The following is a 25,151-nucleotide window of genomic DNA, read 5'->3' as shown; positions in this document are numbered from 1 at the left end:
ACATTGTCATTGACATTATTGACGTTATTGACAATTTACAATTTGACAATGACTTTAATGACAAGTAAATGAGTACAATGGTCAATGGCCAATGATTTTCTTTTAAATTTTTAATAATAAAATAAAACATGTGTTGTTAAATAATGTCACAAGTGGTGGTTCTTGATTCAATCAATGAAGATATATTTGTTTGTGGTAATTGTAAATTAGTGTTTTATTCTCTTCAAATATTCTTAGACCATAAAAAGTTGAAATGTAGCGTTGATTTATGTAGAACTAATGAGCCTGCTGTAAATGAACTTACATGTGAAAATACTTCAACAACATTATCGCATAATACTGAATCACATCTCTCGGTCTCTGAAAACCTTGGAACACCTTCAGGAATAGGTTCCAATGAATGCAAGTTGTGTAAAAAATCATTTAATAAGATAAAGTCATTAGTGGCCCATCTCAAGAGTCACAGCGATAGAGCTTATCAGTGCCCTATCTGTGGCCGCTGTTTTGTCCAAAACTCTCATTTACAAAGGCACATAGCCTCCCACAAGATTTGGCCTGATGGTCTAACTGAGACAACTCCAAAATCAGCAGAAGCTGAACTCTTAAGCTACTCTTGTGCTTATTGTGATGTAATATTACCAAACTACAGTCAGTTTAGACTCCACTTAAAAAAGCATCTATGTAATAAAAAGTTTAAATGTGTTCAGAGTAATTGCAGTGGGTTGTTTGCAAACATTGATGACCTGCTAGAACACGTCTCCAGTAGCCATGAAACAACTATTTACCACTGTCATATGTGCAACCAGACTTTTAATACACGTGAAGATATAGCTGCACATCATAAAACCCATGTGGAACCTGAAAAAGCTGTGCACAACACTGTTACGGCAAAGCATAAGTGTGCACTGTGCGATGCAGTCTTTAAAAATCCAGAAAAGCTGTCTTTGCACCTGCTGACCGAAAACCACAAGAAAGTTTGTATTCATTGTAACAGAACATTTGCTAGTGATAAAAGATTGCGGTTACACTTGCAGATTCACAGGAAAAACAAACCATTCCAGTGTAACATATGTGACAGTAGTTTCCATATGAAGAAATATTTGTCATCACACATGTTAAAACATGGAGACAAACAATTTGCATGCTCCATATGCAATCACAAGTTTAAGAGAAAGGACCTGCTTCAGCGGCACATGAAATCACATCAAGCTAAGAAAGTGTTCAAATGCCCCTTTCGAGATACTTTGGACTGTATGAAAGAGTTCAGTCGGAGTGACAAGCTCAAGGCTCATGTGAAATTTCATACTAAGTGCATGGTGGCTAGCCCCAGCCCTCAACAACCAGTATATGAAAATGCAGGCACTGTGGAAATATGCATAGTACCTTTGGATGGCAGCATTATCACTGAATAGGAATTAGGATTAATAATAAATTAGGTATCTAAAATATGAATACATTTTTCATATGGATTGCACAATGATTTGAGCAATGTAAGACACAACACTGAGTATGGCTTCTTTATAGGTATGGATGGTAAGACTATTATCCAATTAGCTACTACTTCTACAACTGTCCAGTATTGATTCAACCTCAAAGTGCTTGGGTGTCACACTTGTAATTTACCTAATTGATAATGTTCTTCTATGAAAAACTATTGTTTTTGCTATATATTACAAAGTGTTTTTATCTGGCTGAAGTATGTGGTGAAAATTAATTAGCAAGAAAATATTTTGTAATCTGATTTAGGTATAATATTTGATGTATATTTTTACAGACACGCCAATTTCGAGTTACTGACCAAGTATACCTGGATATACAAGATGAGAATAAGCCCTTAGGAAGGGTAGTGATTGGATTATTTGGTGACTTAGCTCCTAAAGCCGTAAAGAACTTCAAAGTTCTCGCTACTAAGGGAATCAAGGGAAAATCTTATAAAGGGACCTCATTCAACCGGATTATTAAACGGTTTATGGTTCAAGGTATCTAATTTTACTGATATAGTTATTTTTGAAAAAAAAAGGTATTTTATAAATTTGTTATTTTTGAAAAATATAAAAACTAATTCACCTACCTAAGTCTACCTAACCTACATTTTTTTTTTTTTTGTATTTGCAGGTGGTGATGTAGTATCTGATGATGGTTCAGGTTCAATTAGTATATACGGCGAGACATTCAAAGATGAAAACTTGGACACTCAACACACTATGGCTGGCTTTGTTTCTATGGCCAACAAAGGTAACTTAATTCATCATTAATTCTGCATACCTTCTTATTAAACACACACATATACATTTACTTAAATTATCTTTATGATTTCAGGAAAGGATACAAATGGTTGCCAGTTTATAATAACAACAACTGGAACACCTTGGCTGGATAATATACACACTGTGGTGGGGAGGGTAAGACTTTTATTATAATATTTTATAATATAGGTTATAAAAATAGCTAAGTATCCAAGGTGGTTTTAAGAATCCTAGGTTTTTTATTTTGTTATTAAGTGGTTGGACACCTTTACATTTTTTTACATACAAAAGTATGATATAAACTTACCCTGACTGTAAATAAAAAACCGGCCAAGTGCGAGTCGGACTCGCACATGAAGGGTTCCGTACCATTATCTATAGAAACGGTCACCCATCCAAGTACTGACCCCGCCCGACGTTGCTTAACTTCAGTCAAAAATCACGTTTGTTTTATGGGAGCCCCACTTAAATCTCTATTTTATTCTGTTTTTAGTATTTGTTGTTATAGCGGCAACAGAAATACATCATCTGTGAAAATTTCAACTGTCTAGCTATCACAGATCACGAGATACAGCCTGGTGACAGACGGACAGCGAAGTCTTAGTAATAGGGTCCCGTTTTTACCCTTTGGGTACGGAACCCTAAAAAATACAAATAGATGGGTATATAATCTAGAAGTGTTAAGTTATCACACACTAAACTTATATTTCGATTTTTAAAACTAGTTACATGGTTATTAATTAAAAATTTAGAAATGTCAATTAACATGGAAGCTTCCTTTTTAAGTATTTTTTTTTATTATGTTTTTATGGCACTTACCAAGTTGCTATAAATACTTCCTAGACAAAAATTCTAATGTTATACGTGGTAGGTAGGCGCCGTTTTGAATTTATGAATCTAATTTTGTAGCATATTGGTTCAACTTTTATTTAGTTTTTAAAGCAAATCTATTTACGTAATACGTACAAAAATCTAAACAAAACGACTTACTGACGTCTGTGTCCGAACGCCGTCTACGAGTTTCTAAACTACCTCTTGTTTAACAATTCGTTTATATAGATAATTAATAATTTGTGTTTTGTTATTACGCATGTTAAACTAATTAATTTGATTAGGTACTTTAGTTCTATTTGAGGTTATTCTGTAATGTAATGTCAGGAAAAGAGATGATATACTAATTTAAGTAACAACGAAACAAATGAAAATCAACTAATATCCCGCGAAAAGGAAGCGGCACGGCCAAAATCTATAAGTTAATAATTTCCTACCCATTGTGTACTTTGTCACGGTGACAATAGCATGAGCGACTCATATTGATTGTGACTGTGACAAAGGTACGAAATTGGCCGAGACAAAAAGCCTCGAGTCAAATAGTTTAAAGACCCCTAGCTTAGCAATGCTGCACACAAACAGAAGATTATATCTTACGCTAATATTCAGTTATCCACATATAAATTGTGCAGGTGATCGAAGGTCAGAACATCGTGCACCTACTGGAGCACACATCCACAGACGTAGACGACCGGCCTCTCCGTAGTGTGTTCATTGCCGATTGCGGCCTGCTGCCTACCCCGCAGCCTTTCTACATCTCCGATGACCCTTACGAGTAAGAGATACCTATCTACTAATGGCGGTGCGTCAAACACGTATGCTGGGCAAACCTACATAACCGATTAAAACGATTAACGATTTTTCTTCGATATCTGCAGGATATGAAGCTGAACTTCTTCTTTTTAGGTAAGCCAGTAGAAATCGAGTTCTAATGACGCCCCGCCATTGCTATCTACTCATGTTCATCACATAAAATATACCCACGGTCATTCCTCTTATCACACGTGAGGGACTCATGCCTAAAAGAGTATTACAATATGAGAATAACGTATTATAATAGAATGGAATCTCCTGTTAAACTAGTGTAGTTGTGGTAGCGGGATCTGACTCCAAATGAAACAACTAAATCACTTTCACAGCTGTATTGTTGCTAAGCGGTACACAGTCTCAAGCACAAGCGGAAGGAATATAAGGTAAACAATGCGTAAATCGTAAGCGTTAGCAAGCGCGAGCGCAGCGCGGAGCGGCAAGCATTCGCCGTCAAGTTAGGTGTCCGACTGGCGTGGCATGCGGCTCGGACGGCGCGGGCGCGCGCCTGGTCGAGCCGGTTTGTTGGTGTGACGTCACGGCTGCCCGTCCATCGCGGCCGGAGATCGACCGACACAGTAGCTAGGATAATTTGTTTGTATTGATGTTGATTTTAAGGTGTTTATTTATGTATATATTGCATGTAAGTTACTTTAGTGAAAGTGAACGTTTTTATATATTTATTTATGTATTTATACTTATATGTATCGTATTTATTTATTTATATTTATTGTATGTGTAGCTTTATTATTTATGTTTAGTGTTATAAATATTTGGTATTAATATTACATGCTAGTTATGTATATAAGTAAATATTATGATATTATTTATTATTATATACATGCATTTAATAGAAGTATAGTGGTTACACCACACTAGTATTGTGCCAATAGGTACCAGTGCTTTAGTACAGTTAAGGTCAAAAACATCTACAAGGACAAAGCGACAAAAATATAAACAACCGGCCAAGTGCGAGTCGGATTCTCGCACCGAGGGTTCTGTACTTTTTAGTATTTGTTGTTATAGCGGCAACAGAAATACATCATCTGTGAAAATTTCAACTGTCTAGCTATCACGGTTCATGAGATACAGCCTGGTGACAGACATACAGACGGGCAGACGGACAGCGGAGTCTTAGTAATAGGGTCCCGTTTTTACCCTTTGGGTACGGAACCCTAATAGGTCCACGACCTTATTGCTTAGACCTTAAGGTTGTGTATGTATATTATATGGTCCTTTATCCATATAATCCATATTGATATTTTGGTTCTTGACTGTCCCTACTTCACGTAACAATCAAACGTGACAGGTTTCTACTCAGATTATTTTGCTCTTAGCGGAAAATCCACGCAGCAAACAATTTCGATATTGACTAGATCCTCGTCACTCAGTCTCTATTTATTGTTACAGTTTGTGGGCGTGGATCAGGGCTTCAGCGGTCCCCCTGACGATGTCCTTCTCCATCCTGGGCTTCTTCCACTGGATGATAAGGAAAATGGAGATATAACTATGTTAGTACCTTACATAATATTCTATTAAAAAGCAGTTAACTATAGAGACGTTAATAAGTAAATTTCCATATCACGATTTTTCACAAATGCGTTGATGAACTGATGATTAGGAAATTTGCATACCTCATTCAAGTTTGTATTCAAATGAGTCCAAGATAGTTGTTTAATTTTGGATGAAATTTTATAGAATAAAGTCAGGCTTATTATAAATTTATTTAATTTCAATATTGTCCAAATGTTCATGTGTAGGTATCAAATTTAGTCAATTTTATACTGCGATTATACTAGCCGTTTTGCGTCAATATATGGCTTGACATATCGTTTTCTATACAATTCAGCGCAAATACTGCCAATTGTTGCCACCATTACAGTCATATTCTTATTTGTATTTAATACATTAATAAATTATTTACAGTTAAATAAATCTTAAATAAACTATCTTCTTAAAATTCTAACTAAATTACCTATTAGTCAAGGTCTATACATCTTTTGGTGAAACCTGTGTTTTACTCTTAACTACGTTATATATCACATTAGTCGATTATAAGTCTATGAGAGAGTAACTAAGTATACCTTACGATACGAACGTATGATTTAATTAAAAGTCGTCAGACGAGAAAAGTATAATTTCGTCCATCCATAGGATTCACTGGGAACTGAAACTGTGTGTTGTTTAAAGAGATGAGCACCTAATAAAAATGCAGACGTATTTTACTGCATGGACCTTATGCGGATTATGATTAGTAAAAAAGTATATCGGCGTGTGGTCCTCAAAGGAGCGCGGAGAATCTGTTCTTCGCGTAAACGTCATTATACCAGGGCTAGAACGAGCCCACGCGTCACCAACATCTCGTGGCTTGGCAACTTTGCCTTCATTCATGTGCTGCCCAACAAGGGAGTCGCACCCGAGCATGACGCACATCAGTAGTGACATATCCCTCCTTCTCTCTTGTGTATCATCAAATTATTCATCAGTAAAGTCCTCATAGAAGTGTGAAGAAAAGTACAGTTGCCGCTGCATCGGGAGCACAGCGCGGCTCGGCAACGTCGCCGCCGTCCGCGCGCTGCGCCGACATAGTTGGGGCCGTAAGGACTGGAGCAAGACGCGCGGCATAAGTGACACGTCCTTCACACTAAGGCGTATTTCAAAGGACAGTCCTTTTAGAAGTGTAAACAACATCGCCATGAGCGCCTCTATTATAGCCGGCGCTAGTACAGAACCGCAGGCTTTCGAGCGCGATGCACAGCTGAAGTGGCACTTCCTTCATTCTGTGGTGTGTCTTGTTACTAAAGGGGTTAATCTTGTAAACTCATAGTAGCGTAAATAATAACGTCGCAAGCACCACTATAGCGGGCGCTAGAACGTGCGTCGCCGCTGCATCAGGAGAACTGCGCGGTTTGGCGACGTCGCCGCCGTCCGCGCGCTGCGCCGACACAGAGCCGCACGCGCTGGAGCACGACTCCCACGCGCGGCACACGTCGCACGCGTGCGTCGTTATTGGCTGGAAGAAAACGCGCGCCCGGTGACCTGAAACGACATCCAGATTAATATTGGATAAATAAGACTGCTCGAAGAATTGGGTGCACCCACTTACTCGTAGTTCATAAAAATAGATGAAAAAGCGAATTACTTAATGTCATAATAGTAAAACAGCTAAAAGTTCAGAGGATAGGTACATAAACAAAGGAATTAATTAAAATGAGTGGAATTACGATTCAAAAAGTGCCAGAATGAGCTGAGAATGGTGTAAATCCTCTGGAGTTGCAGGTGTTCATAGGCTATGGAGACTGCTTAACATCAGGCGGGCCGTATGCTTGTTTGCCACCGACGTAGTATAAAAAAAATGACAATTGTTTGATGCCCCGGCAGCTAGACTTAGAATCGGCGCAGTGTAATTTGTATCATCAAGGTTCGGTTTAGGATCAGTTGCCGGGTCATGTTACGCTGGCCATACACACTAGGGCACGCCTGCGCAGTTTTGCATGTACAGTTCAACTGCACAGTCGAATGCCACATACGCTACGTTTTACCTACCTGTGCAGTTGGCAAAACTGCGCAGGCATACCCTAGTGTGTATGGCCAGCTTTAGAGGCCTTTGTCCAGCCGATTTATGCTAAAAGAACTAGTGAGGAAACTGACTAGAATCGTAAAGGTCCTTGAGCGTGGCTACTCCGGGCCGCTGGCGCGCCACGGCTCGGGCGCGCGGCGCGGCGAGCGTGGCGCAGCGCTCGGCGCGGCCCGCGCGCAGCCACGCCAGCACCACCGCACCGCCTTCTGACAGTCGCGCTGTCGTCACGTGCGACGCTGCCTGTGGGATAATAATCCTCACAATACAGTTTAATGTGCCTCTTCTTAGGGCCTGTTTGCACATTCATTAGTGTTAAGTGCGAGTTCATACATTTGTCGCGTTTAATACCAAATGTATGTTCATGATCGCTCTAAACACTTATCAATGTGTAAAAAGGCCCTTATGTAACTGAGAGTGAAGGATACTTACGTAGCAGCCCCACGTTGAGCGCCAGTATAATAAGAACATCAAAATTAGTGTTCAGATGTGTCTTATCAAATTTAGGAACGAAGACACATCCGGAGCGACCCTATACTGTGCAGTAGTGTATCAGCAGGAATGGAGATGAGAAATTGTACCTCGTGTCTAACAGAGAAATAACATCTAAAGTAGCCCCACGTTGGGCGCCAATTTGTAGGCGTAACAGTAGCACTGGAGAAGACTGAAAAGGGACGATAAGTAAAAAGAAACATACACTACGTTTCATTATTTGTTGTCCTAGGCCCAATTTGACTGCGTTGAATTATTCTAGTATGCTAGACGTAATATGAGATTGAACGTCATGAGTTCATGTGACTGTGAATTAATTGTTACAGTTAGATTAGGTCAGGGCTAGTTTTTTTTTAAATCTTACCGTTAGTTCGGTCAATGTGTGGATGTCAGCGAGGTATCCGGAGGGTAGTCGCACGGTCATGAGAGTAAGCCCGCTTTCAGTTTCGTTGCCCAGAGCGACAAACCTGCATCAAGTTGGCAAACATGAGGTTGATAAAATGAAAATATACCTTAAAAATTGCATACCTACATGGGTACCTATTACAAAATACGTGGTGACCGGGAGCCGGCTGCCAAACGGATACAAACGCGTTGGTAACATAAAGTGAATGTTCTGAATAGGTAGTTAAATTAGGTAAAAGTACGCACCTAAATTAATAAATCGTGTTTCTCAATTGGCCATTCATTTCCAATCCCTAAAAGAATCATATTTTTAGACAAAAATGTAATCGTAATGAAATTTCTATGAAACTTTGTTAGTTTATGGTTATGTGTAAAGTGACTTTTTTGTTTTGATATTAGGAAGATCAATTAAACATTCGACTAAATTTTACAGTCGAACAAAAGTTTAGTAGGTAAATTTTCTGCCATAAACCATTTAATACTGACCCTATGCAGATGGACAGCTGCAAGCGGTCCTTGGTAGACACCTGGTCCACCCGGGGGTCCAGATTAAACCGAGGCCAAGCTGCAGTGACGTTGGTGCTGCCTTTGGTTGAGAGCCCCAAGATGGCTATGCCGCGACCTTCGGTTACGGCACTAGCGGAACGCGCTGCACGTACCTGGGAACCAAGGCATATCACGTCCAATCATGAATCATGTTGTCCCTTCCTAACACACGACTCGTTATCTTTACGTTGTGCCTTAATTGCTGCTCGGAGCACTCGTAAACCGAGCGCGTCGTTAGAATTGTGTAATATAGCATTGCCTATACATATGTACATAGATATATATATCTGCCTATATATATATATATATACATGAAGTGTGCTTAAAATTAACCATCATTTGGGTGACGTCCGCATTTGAAAATAATATATCGGCTTTGGAATTCACTGGCTACACTCAAGATCTGTTGTATAAATGGGCAGATATTTAGCATGTACTACAAATACATTCCATTCCATTTGTACATGGAATGCGATTGCGTCAACAATCAAAATATAGTTAATACAATCAACCAATGACTAAGGGTCGGTTGCACCAAACCGTCTGTCACCGTTAAAGCGTTCGCAAAATTTAATTGCATAGGAATTTTCATAGTACTCGGTTGAGTTTAGTCTGTTAAGTATGGTTGGTGCAACTGGCCCTTACTCAATAAATATTTAATTACCAGTTGTGTCTGTATGACAAGTGCATTTTCGTCGTCTATGTTGAACTGTCGTGCTTCTTCAGATCCTGTGACATTCACTGACAACCGAAGTTTACTTGGAGATCTGATTTCTTTAGCGAACATTGCAAGTGCATCCAACTGAAAAAATTACAGATTAAATTAAAAAGGGGCACGTGTATATTAAATTTTAGTAATAAATAATTTTACGACAGCGGCTTGAGCCGAATATGATTATTTCCGAAAACAATGAATGAGGCAGTTAAAGTAAATATTGCAAATACTGAAACCCTGATATATATGTACCTATGTATTTCCAAATGGATAACAAACTGTCCATTCAGGTTACAATTACGAAATAAAACCGGACAAGTGCGAGTCGGACTCGCCCACCGAGGGTTCCGTACTTTTTAGTATTTTTTGTTATAGCGGCAACATAAATACACCATCTGCGAAAATGTCAGCTGTCACGGTTGATAAGATACAGCCTGGTGACAGACAGACGGACAGAGGAGTCTTAGTAATAGGGTCCCGTTTTTACCCTTTGGGTACGGAACCCTAGAAATATTTGCCAATAAAATGTACCACATCGGGATCCAGGTCGCTCTGAGCCTGCATAAGGTATCTGGCTACGGGTACCGCCTCGTCTACCAGTCGTTCCGAAAGCATGGCGCGGAGTCCCCAGGCTGCCGTCGAGGCTTCCAGGCTGTTGCCCTTCAGCCAGGGGTTACGCCATTCGTTCCCGGTCATCTTGCGAGACCAGAATTTAGTTGAACCTGAAAAAAAACAGTGATCGTGTGTATACACTTTTGAATAATTGAAGAAGATGCAAATATATCTTATTGTATATTATATGTATGTAAATTCATGTGTTTTCTTTTCATAAAACTACAGCAAACTGTAGGTTCTCCTCATCTGGAAACACGGCCGTGCTCCCGCCAAGACAAGACAGAGGGTATATCTACTGCCTATTATTTTGTTTCCATACCAAACATACCATTATCTTCGATCGTATTGTTTGAAATACCTATTTTTGAATTGATCCGTTATCTTAACAATGCCATGGAATATACATCTTGTTTGAAAACCAGGTCAGAAGTCTTGGACACTTAGGCACATACTCTTAGGCAGTTTTAATTACCAGAAGCGTTGGCGTATCGATCCATCATCTCCAGCGCCGTAGCGGCCTGCGGATGCCTAGCGGCGGCAAGAGCCCCGGCCGAAACTGCCAGGGAATACGCGTCTTGTTCGGGAGACAGTGAGCCCGCTACGTAGTCAGAGGTCTGCTGGACGGCGCGTCTCAGGAATATGTCGTTGCCCTGGAATAAGTAGACATTAGACATTTATTGTATTTCCAGGCCTACAGCCGCGCGAAAAATAACATGCAATAATTGTGATGAATCAAAGGCACACGGAATAGATTTGTAGTTTACCTGCGCCTGTGTGAACGCCAACAACGCATACGCAGCCGTTGGCAGGGCGCCTTGGGCATGCTGGTTGAGGCGCTGGTCAGGTGCGCGGAAGCTGCCGCCGGGGCCCTGCGCACCGGCTAGCCAGCGAATCGCTGCTGTTGCCGCCTCCGGACCCACTGCTACGTGGCGCGCGCAACGGACCAGCCAACGCGCTGCCACTGCTGTCATCCTGTAACAAACAACAAGCCATTAATTGCGAGTTGAAACTTTTCGGTTGCTCAGTCAGTGCACAACCATTCTATAATACCAAAACTCATTTTATCTTGGATTGGATCATTGGATCTTGGTCTGATCAAAAGCGATACAGTCAACAAAAGGAAGGCACTAACCATACGTCTCCTGTAGACTCGTCATCGGTGTCGGGAGCGAAGGAACCATCCGGTTGGCGATAAGCCATGAGCCGCTGGTAGCCAGCGGCGGCGTGAGCACGAGCCTCGCTCGTCACTGCTGAGTCGTCTTCGTCAATCGCCTACAGAAGAAAGATGAATCACATTCATGTTTACGTTTAATTATCCTATGATTATACTAATAGGTACTATTGGTAACAGTGTCCGGAATCTTCGCATGACTGTAAATTCTCATTAAAATTCCTTGAACTGCATGATTGATCAACACACACTAAGAGAACATCAGTTTTATGAGGAGAGCCATGGGTAATTGGGTAGATACGAGTAATATGTATATAATCACACTGAAGGATCAATAAATTCCACCTTCCAGCGGGCCCCAAAGAATAAACCTCTTTCAAAGCTTCTAGAAAAGAGCGTACTCCCATCTTAAATGCCGGCAACGCACTTACAACCCCTATGGTGTTGCGGGTGTCTATTAAAACTTCGTTTAAAATGACCTGCAAGTAGTCGAGTAACACGCAAGCCACTGCCATCGGGCGCAAGGCGTACACTGGATCGGCAGCAGGGGCGGGGGCCGTGCGCGCTCTGGCCAGAGCCGCGGCCAGCAGGTTCCCGGCTGCCAGCAGCGACACCGGGCCCGCTCGCGTGCCTGGCGGGGGCTCCAGCGTGACGTTCGCGCGCGCTACGCCACGCCGCCCGTCTATCAGGCCCCAGGATGAGATTTCTTCTTCGTAACCGTCCTAAAACAATAATAAAAACCTCAACATTTACTTATGAGTACTTCTATACCACTTACATACTTCTACAATCTACATAGTGTTCTAAGATAGGAAACGAGTGTCCGATTAAAATCAAAAGACGTTTCAGTCACCACTTGAATACCGTAAAAGTGTATGTACATTAAAAGAAAATCGAAATCTGTATTACATAATAGCAGTAAAATCAAATTCATTTATGATTTTACCGCCATTATGTAGTACAGATTTCGATTTGTTTATGTTGGAAGGCTATCCCTACCTTAACGTTAATAGTCCTGAAGAGTGAAGCAGGCACTCCATCGCCGGTGGCCTCAACGATAATTGGCGCTTCTCCCAGCCGCGCGGCGCTCACTAGGAACGCTGTGCTGGCGGAGTTTCTTGCCGCGACCGGCTCTCAGAGGCGGCAGTACACCTCGATATAATAGTCCTGAAGAGTGAGACAGACACTCCATCGCTGGTTGCCTTAACTATAATCGGAGCTTCTCCCAGCCGCGCGGCACGCTAGGAACGCAGTGCTGGCGGAGCCTCCTGCCGGGACAGACACTTGGAGGCGGCGCTACACTTCGATCATCCCTACCTTAACGTCAATGGTCCTGAAGAGTGAGGCAGACACTCCATCGCCGGTGGCCTCAACGATAATTGGCGCTTCTCCCAGCCGCGTGGCGCTCACTAGGAACGCTGTGCTGGCGGAGCCTCCTGCCGGGACCGACACTCTAAGGCGGCGGTACACCTCGATCTCTGCAAGTTCACATTGTGATGATGAAAAAGGATTTTCATTGCATTTAGGTGAAAAGAGTAATTGATCGCTATTTCTGTAAAACTGTCACTAAATCAGAGGGTTCAATAACATTAAGCGTTAAAATGGGTTTTAGCATTTACTGAGAAGACCAGATAAGGTTGTGGAATGTACTCACTTTTAGCCGAATCGATGTTATTTTCCAACGGTTCAAACTCAAAGTACTGCTCAGAATTGTGGAAAGTAACTTCAACGCTTGTATCAACTGTCAGCGTGCTTTTCAATGTGATAACTGCCGCTAACGCTTCGCCGCGTTGTAGGCTGGCTGGCAGTTCTGCAGTTATGGTTAAGGGTATGCTAGTGGTGAACTTTTGGGGTGAAGCGAGGCCTAGTCCGAGCTCAGGATGTACCGCGAACGCTCCCACCAACCAGTTACCACTGGTGCTTGGAGATACTCTGTTCTGAGAGCCTCTGCCGTCATTGCTAAACGGAAAAGGTGGCATTGATAAATCCTAATTTTTAACAAACGCTGATATTAATTTTAAAATTTATATTTTAAGATACTATAGCTATCTTATTACGAATGAGAGACAATAGATTCGAGTCAAGATCTCGTCTCTCGTCGATCTCTCAAGTCTTACTCGATTGAGAAGTTAGCAACCGTCCAAGTAGGCTGAGGTGCAAGGTTGAGGTAATATCTCGGCGTTGGCGGCGTCGGCAGGCGACTGAAGGCGTAAGGTCCCGCCAGCGGAGGCCGAGTGCCTGTCTCCGGGAGGCTTAGGGGCGGCGGTTTACCTGTTGGTTATGATTGCCGTAAATAAAACCATCTCTTGAGGAAAGACAAGCAAAAAGCAGGGCACATTTTAGATTGCATTACCTCTTGGATCGCTCCTCATGACAAAACCATCAGTTAAGATGACCATTCCTGCATTCTGAAATGAAAATAACAGAATTATAACATGTATATTATTGATATATTTAATATTGCTTTTGCGTTGCGTAGGTAATATTTACTAACCGTGAAAACGTCAAATGTAGCGTTGCCTCCGAGGTCAACTCCCATGCCCGGCAAATGGTCCTGATTCTTGAATATGGAATGCCTCAAGCCACTAAAGCTTTCTACTTCTCGTTCGATCTGAACGGAAAATTAATACATTTTAGTTGGAATGGCACAAATCCACCTACCACACAACATCAAATTTTTTATAAAAGATCGGGAAAGAAGAATGTCGAAAAGGACACCCATGAGACTTTCATCTACTTTAATCATTGAAAATATTAAGGAAGTATTCGTTTGAAGTGAATAAATAGTCTGACATCATTAACACTATCTGCTTCTATCGCATTTTGTTTCAATATCAAATATTCGGTCAGGATACTCGTGGTTTTGCAAAAAGCCGAATTGTGGACATTGCCACTATGTCCCCCTCCACTACGAAACAGCAGATCAGGATCAGGATAAATGCTAAGATGAGACAAGAGAGACTCATGGTTCTTTCTTACCGTGTGCATGTCAAGCCCGCTGCCGAGTCCGTCCTCCCCAGAGAGTCCGGCGAGGGCAGCCCGTGAGTCCTCTGCCAGCACGGCAGCGTGAGCGCCGGGCTCGCCCACCACCTTCATTTCTACCGCGCCACCTGGTCTGTAGCCTCCGCCTACTGATAGATATACCTGAAACAATGTTATTCATGTTTCAATGACATATCGCACAACAACCTACGCGGGACAAGTCTTCTGAAAATGTCTCGGAGTTAAATTTCAAGGCACAAAAGAGATGATAAAAGAAGTTCAATTTCGTGCTTTATTTATTTACAAAATATTTACCAGTGGAATTCCATGTGTTACTTATTCAGCCGAGGAAGACCAAAAAGTAAATGGCACGATGATATTTAGTAAATGTTCAGAACAAAGTATTTTCAGAATAACAGTAACACATTGCCATAAATCATTAAATTTAACGTTATTAGAAAGCTTTTTCATGAATAGTTACTTTGTGCTGTAGCAAATTCTTTTGTGGGGCATATATCGCTGACGCTAGTAAGACATCTTGGGTAGAGTCCAACAGCGGATACCAAGCTAGCAGCACGCAGCCGGGAGCCATCCGCGCTTGCACCGGTATCGAGACGTCCACGCTTTTGCGAGCAGGGCTTAACTATAACACAAAAAAATAATACAATACCAAAAAAACTTGTCTTTTGAGGCAGTCGCACTATGACAATTATGGCTAAGGCCAGTCACTGAATCAGCGACAGCTATAAATGGTTATTAATTAAGTGAAACCGTGCTTTTGAAACGTTATTGTTTAGGTACCTACTTATAATAGGGTCAGATGATAGTAACTTAAAAAAAACCGTCCGAGAAATCTTGGGATTAGCCAAACGAAGTTCGCGCCTAATATGCACATGCAATCGGAAATGCAGATGAGGAAATCCCTTTTCTTGAATGTGTTACGAAAGTGTAACGATTGGGGCTTAGGTAAGTGATAGCTATTAAATCTTATGGTATGACTAACTTCAACAGTTTTAGCGAGAAGGATATCTCCACGCCCTATAACAGCATAGTGCAGAAGATCCATTTGTTCGGTGGAGGAAATACGCGCCCGCAATTCGCCTCCGACGGAGGTATCCCGAGTCAGCAGTTCCACCGTGAGGTATTGTCCTTTAGAACCAGCTGATTTTATCACATTGATTACTCGCTCTGTGACCTCCTTGTATTTTATCTGAAAGATTTAATACTTAGGCAAGATCAGGTTTATCATAGAATCTAATTTAGATTCTACTATTGTTACGTTTTATCATACCACTAAGTTGAGGGTAAAAGCAGCATACGATTCAGCAGGCGTCAAAGTGTACGTGGCTAAACCCTTCTTCAATGGAACTGTCGTCACATTAACCGGCGCTCCATCATCCCATAGGCGCTCGACCCTGACGTCATCGTCCAGTTCTATTATTTGACCTGATGGACCTACCACTTCTATCTAAAAACATCAAGAACTTGTTAGCTATTTAAGTTTTAATTGATAGTCCAACCTTAAATTTATAATTCATTTTATAGTAAAACGAAGTGTCTTGATGTTCAATTCGTTCTGCCTTAGGGGGGTTTTAATTTAAATAAAATGGCATGACTAGCTTACCTGGATAGTGTAAGGTAACATAGGCCTGAAGTACTCCGGAGCAGTAACCTTGAGTCTATAAGGAGTCCTCAACAAAAGAATTCTTGAGGAGACATTTTGCCTTATCAACGTATCTTTTTCCTCCAATACTGCTTCAACTACTAACGGCCTTGCCGCATCTTCGGCAAGGTCTAGGTCAGTTTTTAGGTCGTAGGCCACTTCAGTGTTACCGTTGAAGTCGACAACCTTCCGGGCGGGATTAGAGAATACTGGCTGGAGAATGTCGGAGAAAAATACTGCATACGCGGATAGGGTCAGTTCTCCTTGTACCGGTAAACCGGTGAAGTGGCTGGAATTAATATAAGTTCAAATAAGATCTGAGTTCCTACGGACTACAAATAGTTCTTATATATTTATGTAGCTTTTACAGGAAGATAGCAAAACATCTGGGTGTTTAACAAAATTCGTACAATTAAGTTGCTCCTCAAAGATGATGGCATGCCATCCGTAAATAGGTAATTAAAATAACAGCAAATAGTTTTATTCAAACCGCTTTTTGCGCAGCCTTAAATTATTAAGGCTATCTAATATTTACACAGTTTTTGAGACGAGCTATAAAAACGAAATTACTGCGTCATAAGGTTGCCCGGACGCTTCGTCACAGATCTACATTCAATCGAAATAAAACATAATTCCACTGAATAATCAGTTTTCCATCATTGTTATACCATTGTTGACAGCTTTCGCGGAGAAAATAGAACTCCTTTGTTTACAATGGGAAGTTATTATTGATGTTTGTTTTCACTTTAACCTAGTGAAGTAGGTACAATGTTTATCTTGCTTATTTTTATTCTAAGGACACCGTAATAAATTAGAAAATAAAAGATTTCAAGATTATTATTACTATTAATTGATTTCACGGTTATAATCTTTATTTATTTTCCTTCTTAGGTTAGGATTTTTACAATATGCATATAAAAGTAAAGTATAAAAACACGTAAAAAAAACAATACAAAATACATATAAACACATTACAAAAAACCTAACCTAGGGTGCCGCCACCAGCGGGGCAGGGCCAAGGTGCCGGTGGTCAGGGCCGTAGAGTGAGGAACCGACGTACTATGCGCGCCATGTCCAAAGATTACCGCTTTCTGCATCTGACCCTTGATCCAGCCACCTAGCGAGAGTATCTCTAGGTGTTGGTCGAGACTTGAAGATTATTATTATTAAGTGCGACGTGCAGCGAACACCACATGACGAGACGAGTTATGGATATAGACAGAGAGGCAGGGGCCGCAGAGGTCACCCGCCAACCAACTGGACTAGAACCATCTCCAAGGACATGACGGAGCTAGGCCTAACACCAGCAATGACTAAGTCCCTATCAGGAGGGCCGACCCCAAATAGGGAATGCGCCAGGAGAATGATGATGATTATTATTATTAAGTGCCCACACAAGCGTTATTGAGCTTACTGTGGGACTTAGTCAAGTTTTGTAATAATGTCCTATAACCTTTAACATTCATTCATATTAATTTATTGTACGGTCAAGGAATTTTATTTCTGTAGATACCTTGTTACTGAGACGATAACACGAGATCCCTAGCTAGTCTAAGATACGTTATATATGGTCGACCTTCACCGATACGTCTGACGGATGAAACTTATATTTTATGAAAGAAAATATGTTCCTGAACATATAAATAGATAGGGTTGCCTAAAGGATATTTTTAATAAATTTTTGAAAATATTTTTTTTCTTTAAATTTCACCAACTTGTCTGACGAACGAAATAAGTTCCAATGGAAAGTGTACAACTTGTACAACATGAATAAATTAGGTTGCCTATCTTACGTAACAGAGATGACAAAATCTAAATCTAATTATCATTATGTCTTTAAAATTCGTCATTACTTTGTCTATTTGATATATAAAATTTGTTTCAGTACGTTATAACGGAATTTATGGCTAGACTATGTACTGATTGGAATTGCCATGAATTGTGATAATGCATTAAATGGTATCTAGGTATATGTATATACACACCAAATTCCTTGACTATGACTATACATATAATTCACTTTGAACTTGAACCAGACTGTTAGTAGTCATGGTGTCACATACTTAAATAATATAGATTAGGAGTATTATAGAACCTAATAGGCCTTATACTTAATACATATGCCGGCAACATTATTCAGAAGAAAATTAGTTACATTACCTATGTCTCTTATTGACAAGTTCCTTTCTTAAGCCCGCTCCAGACACGCGGCGCGAAGCCACTATTCGCGCACGAGTGTGGAGGAGACTAGGGATCTAGGTATACTAGCGGCATAGGGCTTATACACACAAGCTTCTCACCGGCATCGTTGTTTTTTAGGCAGTTGCGAAAATGTCAGAAAACGGGTTAATAGAGTTTGTTTTATAAGAACTTACTTAGCAGTGACGTTGACGGTAAATCGGCCCGCATTGAACAACACTTCTTTAGGCAGTTGCATGTCCATCTGGAACTTGGGCATCACGTAGTCGGCCACCAGTATCTGGCGTGAATACACTTGGTTGCGAACCTCCACCTACAATAAGTATAAACATTGTTTTTACTACTTCTTTATATTTAATACAACCATAATGTATTTATAAACAACATGACATTGCCGTAGGTAAACTGTAATTTTAACACTTATACCTATGGCTTTTTTTGAAATATTTTGATTTTGGGATTGCTATAGAATTTAGCTAGACAAATTACTATGAATGCCCAAAAGGCAAGACCAATGAAAGCAGGTTATTAACACTTTCCGTGGACGTTTTTTTTGTTGCTCTTGAGTGTACCTATATATTAACATGTCCAACCGACTTGAGTGTATATATTAATTAACATGTCCAACCGATTTAAGTGTTTATTAACAGGTCAAACCGACTTGAGTGTATATTAACATGTCCAACCGACTTTCAAAACAACAAAGATCAATATTTAGGTACCTTTTCCGAACGCATGGCTTTGGTTATCAATTGTGGTTCCTACCAAAGTCCCGAAAATTGTTTCTGATGTAATTATTGGAATATGTTTGTCCTACATTTTTTATTTGTTAAATATAATATAGGTACCTATATTAGTTATGTAACAGTGAATAAGCAATAATTCAAAACGTGCAAATGTAAATGCGATTCAAGAAACAAAATCTAAGGTCATCACAGAGTGGGTGTTAAATTCAAAGTCACGATAGCTATCTATGTTTCCGCTGTACTTCCTTACTTGTATCGTCCATTCCCCAAGTGCTGGTTCATCAGCCAGCACTAACTCTTCGGAGAGAATCCCTCGGTCCAGGGAGACAGCGCCCCACTGTCTTACAGGAAAGCCTCCCGCGTCCATCACGCTCACGTCTATCGGGACAGACAAAGGCAGCAGGTACCTGCGGGTAAGGTCAATAACCGTGGTAATCACACGTAATCTTACGTGCGCTATCCGTGCGTTCTAATTGCTTATGAAATGCAGGCGAGTCGAACGCTCAGTATACCTTTGACCTCGAGATCCGAGAAAGCTATGTGTAGCCCAGAGCGCATATATACTGGTTGACCTGTGGTTTTTAACACGCCTGCGCTAGATAAACGATCGCAATGATACCTGCTGGCTTCTCTTCACTGAGGGTATCGAAAGCGAAAGTGTTTTGTGTTACGGTGCTGATGAAATTTATACGAAAAAACATTGTTCATTAGGAAGATACGATTGGCTAACGCTAAGTACTATTGTTTGTTTAAAATTTCGGAAGCTATACATTCTTAAATAAAACGGGTAGACACAGACAGGTAATTTATTTCTACGTTTTAGGAAAATTATCCAAAGCGATAAAAACAAACGATTATATATAAATAATTTAAACTGAAACGACAGAAACTTCTACCATGCACGGTAATGTCACGTTCAGCCAACGCGTTCGTCAGGCCAAATAATAAATGTATGTGCACGCCATTAAGTCCCGTTTCACTTTAAATTACCTACAAAATCAATCAACACATGGAGGTACCTATATCAAAAACATGTGGGTCGCATACACAAACAAGTGCTTTATTTCGAGCTTCAAAATTTAAATGATGTGGTACAGTCAGCTGCAGATAGCTGCACTCCCGCGTATAGAAGTTTGTATAGCTATAAGGCAACTCAAAGCCTGCAAATCCTCCAAAATCTCTTTTATCAAGCAGAATCTATTTTAGGTAGGATTGGTCGGAGCTCAGATAAAGCTTAAGTGACATAATTCAAATAATTACAGCAATAAGGTTTAACTTACTTATCTAGGGCGACGACTCTGAACTTGATGGTGTCGCCGGGCTGGTAGACCCGTTTGTCGGTCTGCACGAATACGCAGAAGCTCCTCGGTTGGTACACCAGTCGCGCTGACGATGAGAACTGTGCGCCCGACCTCGACTGCGCGATCAGCTCGTAGTTACCGGGTCCAGGGTCGTCTATCTAGGATACAAATTAAATTAAGTTTTTAGATTATTTTATCATTAGGTATCGTTTGAAGGAATATATTTATAGTTTTCGTCACGTCAAGAAGGAGGATTGAAAATGACCCGCCCGAGATCGTCAAGTGAAACAGGCTACAGTCAGATCGCACGTACTGTAACAAATGTTAGGTACCTCAAGATCAACGATCCTGGAAGACGCCGCTTGGACCTGCACCTCTCGCCCTTGTGAGTAGGGCTCTCCATTGGCCTTCCTGCCGTCCACGGCCACATAGACAGTCTGTGCCCGCGGTCCGCCTGCGACCGCTACGCGATACGCGCTGTACGGCCGGATCACTCGTGGTCCAATCACTGATATGCTGCAGGGAATAACAACATCAATACTGGAGCCCGTTAGATAATGCAGCAGGACTTAGTACAAACACAGCATGGTGCATGTAAATTAATCACATAATAAATCGAATAGGAAGGGAACTAGGTACGGTAGGCAGGTACTACAGTGTGTAGGTTTACATAACGGTTATTTTATCACACAAAAGAACTATGGCTGGTTCGTTACATACCTACAAGATAAACACATAATTACACAACTAGCATCATCAACATCATCATCGTCATCTGTACATACAAGCAGGTAGGTAACATGCATTAATGAATAAGTAATGATGGTATTTGTATTTCCCATTCCTGACATTGTATTGTATATAACACACAGTGCTCATAAAAGTGACAACTCGAGGCCATAAAAACTACATGCAATTTGTAAGTGATTGAATTTATCATTTAATGATAATTGTTGCATGACATAAACTTACCATTGAATAACAGCTGGAGCGACCAGGCTTATAAGAAATATGTGAAATGCAAGAGAGTTCATGATTCTGAAACAAAAATTAGTTACTACATTTGAATGTAATAGGTAGTGCGGAGTTTAACATGAAAAATATTTTTTACCACACAAGCTGATAAAGGCTTTCTTGATTGCTTAAAAACTGATAAGAAAGTTGCATTTTATTCGATTTTGAGTTGTTTTCTTATGTTTGCTGGTAGAATTGACTTAAATAATGATTTTGAACGATTAATATTTAAGAACATACATTTTGAATCGATTGGCTTTGATTTTGTTTGATATTATTCAGTTAGTATTTTCCTTGTGTTGGTTTGGTGAAAAATTTGCCAAGAAAAAAAAACAAAGTTTCATTCGCAAATAATATTTATTTGTTTCACAAGGGGGCAACATTTGTTTAACCCACCTGCCTTGAAACCCTCGCAACGCTCAAGATTCCTTTTCAAACCACTCGCTACTCTCGTGGTTCAATTTTGGAATCTTTCGCTTGCTCGGGTATCAATATTAGCACGAGAGGTTAAACAACATCTTTGCCCCCTTGTAAAATAATTAACTATTATTTGCGAATGAAACTCTTTGTTTTTTTTTCTTGGCTAAAATACTTAACCGACTTTGATGAAAATAGTCAAGTAAAAAGCTACGCTTGGGGAATGAACTATGGCTTCTTTCGGTATTTTTTATATTAAAGTACATACTATGTCCTATGGAGGAAATGTGACACAAACCGAATCCAACGCGGGCGGAACGTAACAGGTTACAGTCAAGTAGGTGAATGCTAACAGGCAAAAATATGCGATTAAGCAAAAATAATTAATACGACCTAAATATTATATCAAAAAAGTTATAAGTAGGTAGGTATATCAAACTCTAAGTCCAACCAAACTAACCTAACTTGCATTGCAATACAGGTGACTGGCAACATCAGCTGTGGGTATATGTGCAGTTTCTGCTGCTGTTATTTGATTATTATTGGACAAACATTGTCTAGTGGGCATTACACAGCGGTAAGATAGTTGTGAAAATTTAGAGCACGTAGGTATTACAACTACGAGAGCGTAGCGTCACATGTCATCAGTGTTAATGGACCGATTTTTATTTTGCTGTCAGTTTTTTTTGCTAGTTTTTGACTAAATTTGGTTAGTTTGAAGAGCTGGGCAGAATAATCACTAAATCCCAATTTTAATTCTGGCGAAAAACTAACAACGAAATAAAAATCAGCCCTAGTAGCGCAGCCTAGTTTTGGTAGGTACTACGGATACGTTATTCGATTAGCTCAGGTATTATCTAAATAGTAGGTACCGTTCCATGTAAATGAACCCGGCGATCCGATTAAAGAATTGATTAGAGATTTGCAAGAGGTACTATTATTACAGCTGTTACTGTCCCTATAAGGAAACTTGAACAGCCTTCTGAACGTCCATGCGTGCCCAGAATGAACACGCATAATGGCGTGATTGATATTCATTTGCACATTTAAAAGATATTTTAATACCGTTTTATTTATGTGTTCATCCGTGAAATTATCTTGTATTACTTTATCGATCGAGTGAAGCGTATTAACTTTAGTTTATCGCACCGACACATGCCGATATTATTTTGCTAGTCAAAGTTGTTAATGAATTTCATAGGAAAGTACTTAACTATCTAAATACCGGTTGAATTAAATGTATGGATTTTGCTTTTCACTTGGTTACGGGTGGTTACGGTTCCAAATCCAAATCACTATTTTCTTCGATCTCCACAATTAGAAGATGTCCATTAAAAAAAACCGGCCAAGTGCGAGTCGGACTCGCGCACGAAGGGTTCCGTACCATTATCTATTGTTTTTTAGTATTTGTTGTTATAGCGGCACGCGGGCGCACGCGCAGGCGCCAGTCGCGCGCGCGCACGCTTTGCTCAACTCCGTGCTCGAGGCACACCCGGAGTGTGATTTGTTTGTGAGTGCAATCGGACGACTGATGATTGAGTGTAAGAGAGTGATAGAGCGAGAGATGCCGTATGAAGTAGTATTATATAAGTATAATTAATAGTGTTATGTAAATACTTTTGTACCCAATGTATAAGTATTACTGTCTCCGAATTTGTGCCGCTGTGGCTCTAGCTGTTAAGGTACAATTGTCAACTTAAATAATAATAAACAATAAATAAAAATTTCAACTGTCTAGCTATCACGGTTCATGAGATACAGCCTGGTGACAGACAGACAGACCGACAGTGGAGTCTTAGTATATAGGGTCCCGTTTTTACCCTTTGGGTACGGAACCCTAAAAAAACAATAAAATTATTGGTGTTGCGTAGGTAGCCCTACGGTATATGGGTACACTATGTATGTGTATTTGTGTAGGTAATATTAATACGGAGGCATTTTAGCAGCATGCCTTTTAGTGGTCAATGGTTTTGGGCTGACCTCCATAAAACAAGGTAAGTAAAATATGTATAATATGAACGATGTTTTTCATCTCTACCTTTGCTCTACCAATGCCTTATGGGGAAAACATATTTTCATATGTGAGTCATAATCTTTATGTAATTGGTGATTCATGTTTGTCATCAGTGGTGTTTATATTTTGTATTAATATTCGAGGCAAGTGTTAGTGGTGTATGTGTGTGTGTGTGTGTCACAATACCTAACTTCACATGTTACGGAAGATGTCGTGGGCGTGCTATTATGTATAAAATTCATATGTTTACGTATTGAGCTCACCGTCCTTGTATCCCTGCCTGTCTGACTCACAGGTTGTATCAACACAGGCGTTGGCGGAACCTCTACCAAAATTGGTAAAATGTGCTTGTAAGGGTCTAGAATAATTTTGAGTTTAATACATTACGTAAATCAACATTTAATAAGTCATATTTAAACTACTGCTTAACGCAAAGAGCTTAAACAATAAAGAAGATAAACGCTAACAAAAATGTTTAAGTACAGAATAGTAAGAAACTTTCTCTACATGGGCATGAGTACCTCTTACAAACCGCGGGCGATGTTTACCTCTAACAACAGTAACAACCAAACAATCGCTGCACCGTCGGGAGCTATTAACGGACTCGTTTCTTACTTAAGAATCTTAATCCTCCAAGTCTTGGAACAATTAGTGCCTGACCTTCCCTCTGTGACATTCACGTAATATTTGACATTTAAAAATGAGTTTTTCATTACCTAATTTCTGGTTTCCAGCTCCATTTAAAAATAAAGGTTGCGCATCCACATCACTGTTCACATAATGCTTGTATTTAGAGCGGAAAATCTCACCTGCGTAACACTTGAGTCATTAGTAAAACTTAATAACAGTAACTTAACACTATTTGAAAGATGGTTTCTGTCTGGTGCACATAGTATTTGTGGTTGCGTGACGGCGCGCAACGACTCGGGGCCTGCGCGCGATGCGGTACAACTAACTGACGGCAGCTTGCGCGGCGGCGCCCACGCAGCGGAGGGGCGCCTCGAAGCCTTGCGAAAATCCGCCGGGTCGCGGACCGTGCTGTGCCCGGCTAACTGCTGCAGGACCAGCATAAGGCTGACCTACAATCACGCACTATTCCTTACAAATTTCTGCGTAAAAAATATACCAGAAGTGTCTCTGGCATAATTTGGCTCATAGTCTAGATATATGTGAATAAGAATAGCTGCTGCCCCAACTCTGTAATTCGCACACACCGGATCACTGGCGATCGTAACTTCTAAATATATGTCCCATTGCAATATAGGTAGTTTTTTTTATGGTCGGTACAACTATTAACACTAATAGCTATGCAGAAGATAATAAACTTGCAGAATCCATCGTTCCTTGCTAAACTCTAAATTGATGGAGTTTGACCTAGAGATAGAAGGTAATGATTGTCTGCATACATAT

At 40.5% G+C, this 25,151-nt stretch overlaps 2 protein-coding genes across 4 annotated transcripts; one reads left to right on the top strand and one right to left on the bottom strand.

Annotated features, from left to right (window-relative positions):
* Window positions 1-70: 70 nt before the first annotated feature.
* Window positions 71-5,592, top strand: LOC134741087 (peptidyl-prolyl cis-trans isomerase, rhodopsin-specific isozyme-like). 3 transcript variants are annotated; one of them, XM_063673854.1, is made up of 6 exons: window positions 71-195; window positions 1,775-1,979; window positions 2,116-2,235; window positions 2,320-2,402; window positions 3,710-3,852; window positions 5,295-5,592. In XM_063673854.1, the coding sequence occupies exons 1-6, from the start codon at window positions 175-177 to the stop codon at window positions 5,389-5,391; spliced, it is 669 nt and encodes a 222-aa protein (XP_063529924.1). In that variant the 5' UTR covers window positions 71-174; the 3' UTR covers window positions 5,392-5,592. The 3 variants fall into 3 exon arrangements, with proteins under 3 accessions (XP_063529924.1, XP_063529925.1, XP_063529923.1); XM_063673855.1 differs by lacking the exon at window positions 71-195 and adding an exon at window positions 203-1,533 and having other exon boundaries at window positions 5,295-5,587; XM_063673853.1 differs by lacking the exon at window positions 71-195 and adding an exon at window positions 1,583-1,696.
* Window positions 5,590-24,686, bottom strand: LOC134741038 (thioester-containing protein 1 allele R1-like). Its single transcript, XM_063673778.1, has 26 exons — window positions 24,551-24,686; window positions 21,269-21,334; window positions 20,629-20,812; window positions 20,276-20,454; window positions 19,246-19,402; window positions 18,426-18,562; window positions 16,012-16,339; window positions 15,679-15,855; window positions 15,391-15,597; window positions 14,869-15,030; window positions 14,385-14,549; window positions 13,900-14,016; window positions 13,759-13,813; window positions 13,523-13,676; window positions 13,060-13,364; window positions 12,723-12,883; window positions 11,885-12,127; window positions 11,367-11,506; window positions 10,999-11,206; window positions 10,707-10,884; window positions 10,151-10,341; window positions 9,569-9,706; window positions 8,845-9,017; window positions 8,318-8,420; window positions 7,536-7,704; window positions 5,590-6,923 (listed from the first exon to the last, which is right to left on the bottom strand). Exons 1-26 carry the CDS (start codon window positions 24,568-24,570, stop codon window positions 6,706-6,708), a joined length of 4,335 nt encoding a protein of 1,444 aa, XP_063529848.1. The 5' UTR covers window positions 24,571-24,686; the 3' UTR covers window positions 5,590-6,705.
* Between the last annotated feature and the right edge of the window lie 465 nt (window positions 24,687-25,151).

Source organism: Cydia strobilella, chromosome 4 (assembly GCF_947568885.1).
Source record: "Cydia strobilella chromosome 4, ilCydStro3.1, whole genome shotgun sequence".
In the NCBI taxonomy this organism is placed as follows: Eukaryota; Metazoa; Arthropoda; class Insecta; order Lepidoptera; family Tortricidae; genus Cydia; species Cydia strobilella.
Note: the sequence above shows the minus strand (reverse complement) of the source record. Positions and strands in the feature narration are given on the sequence as shown.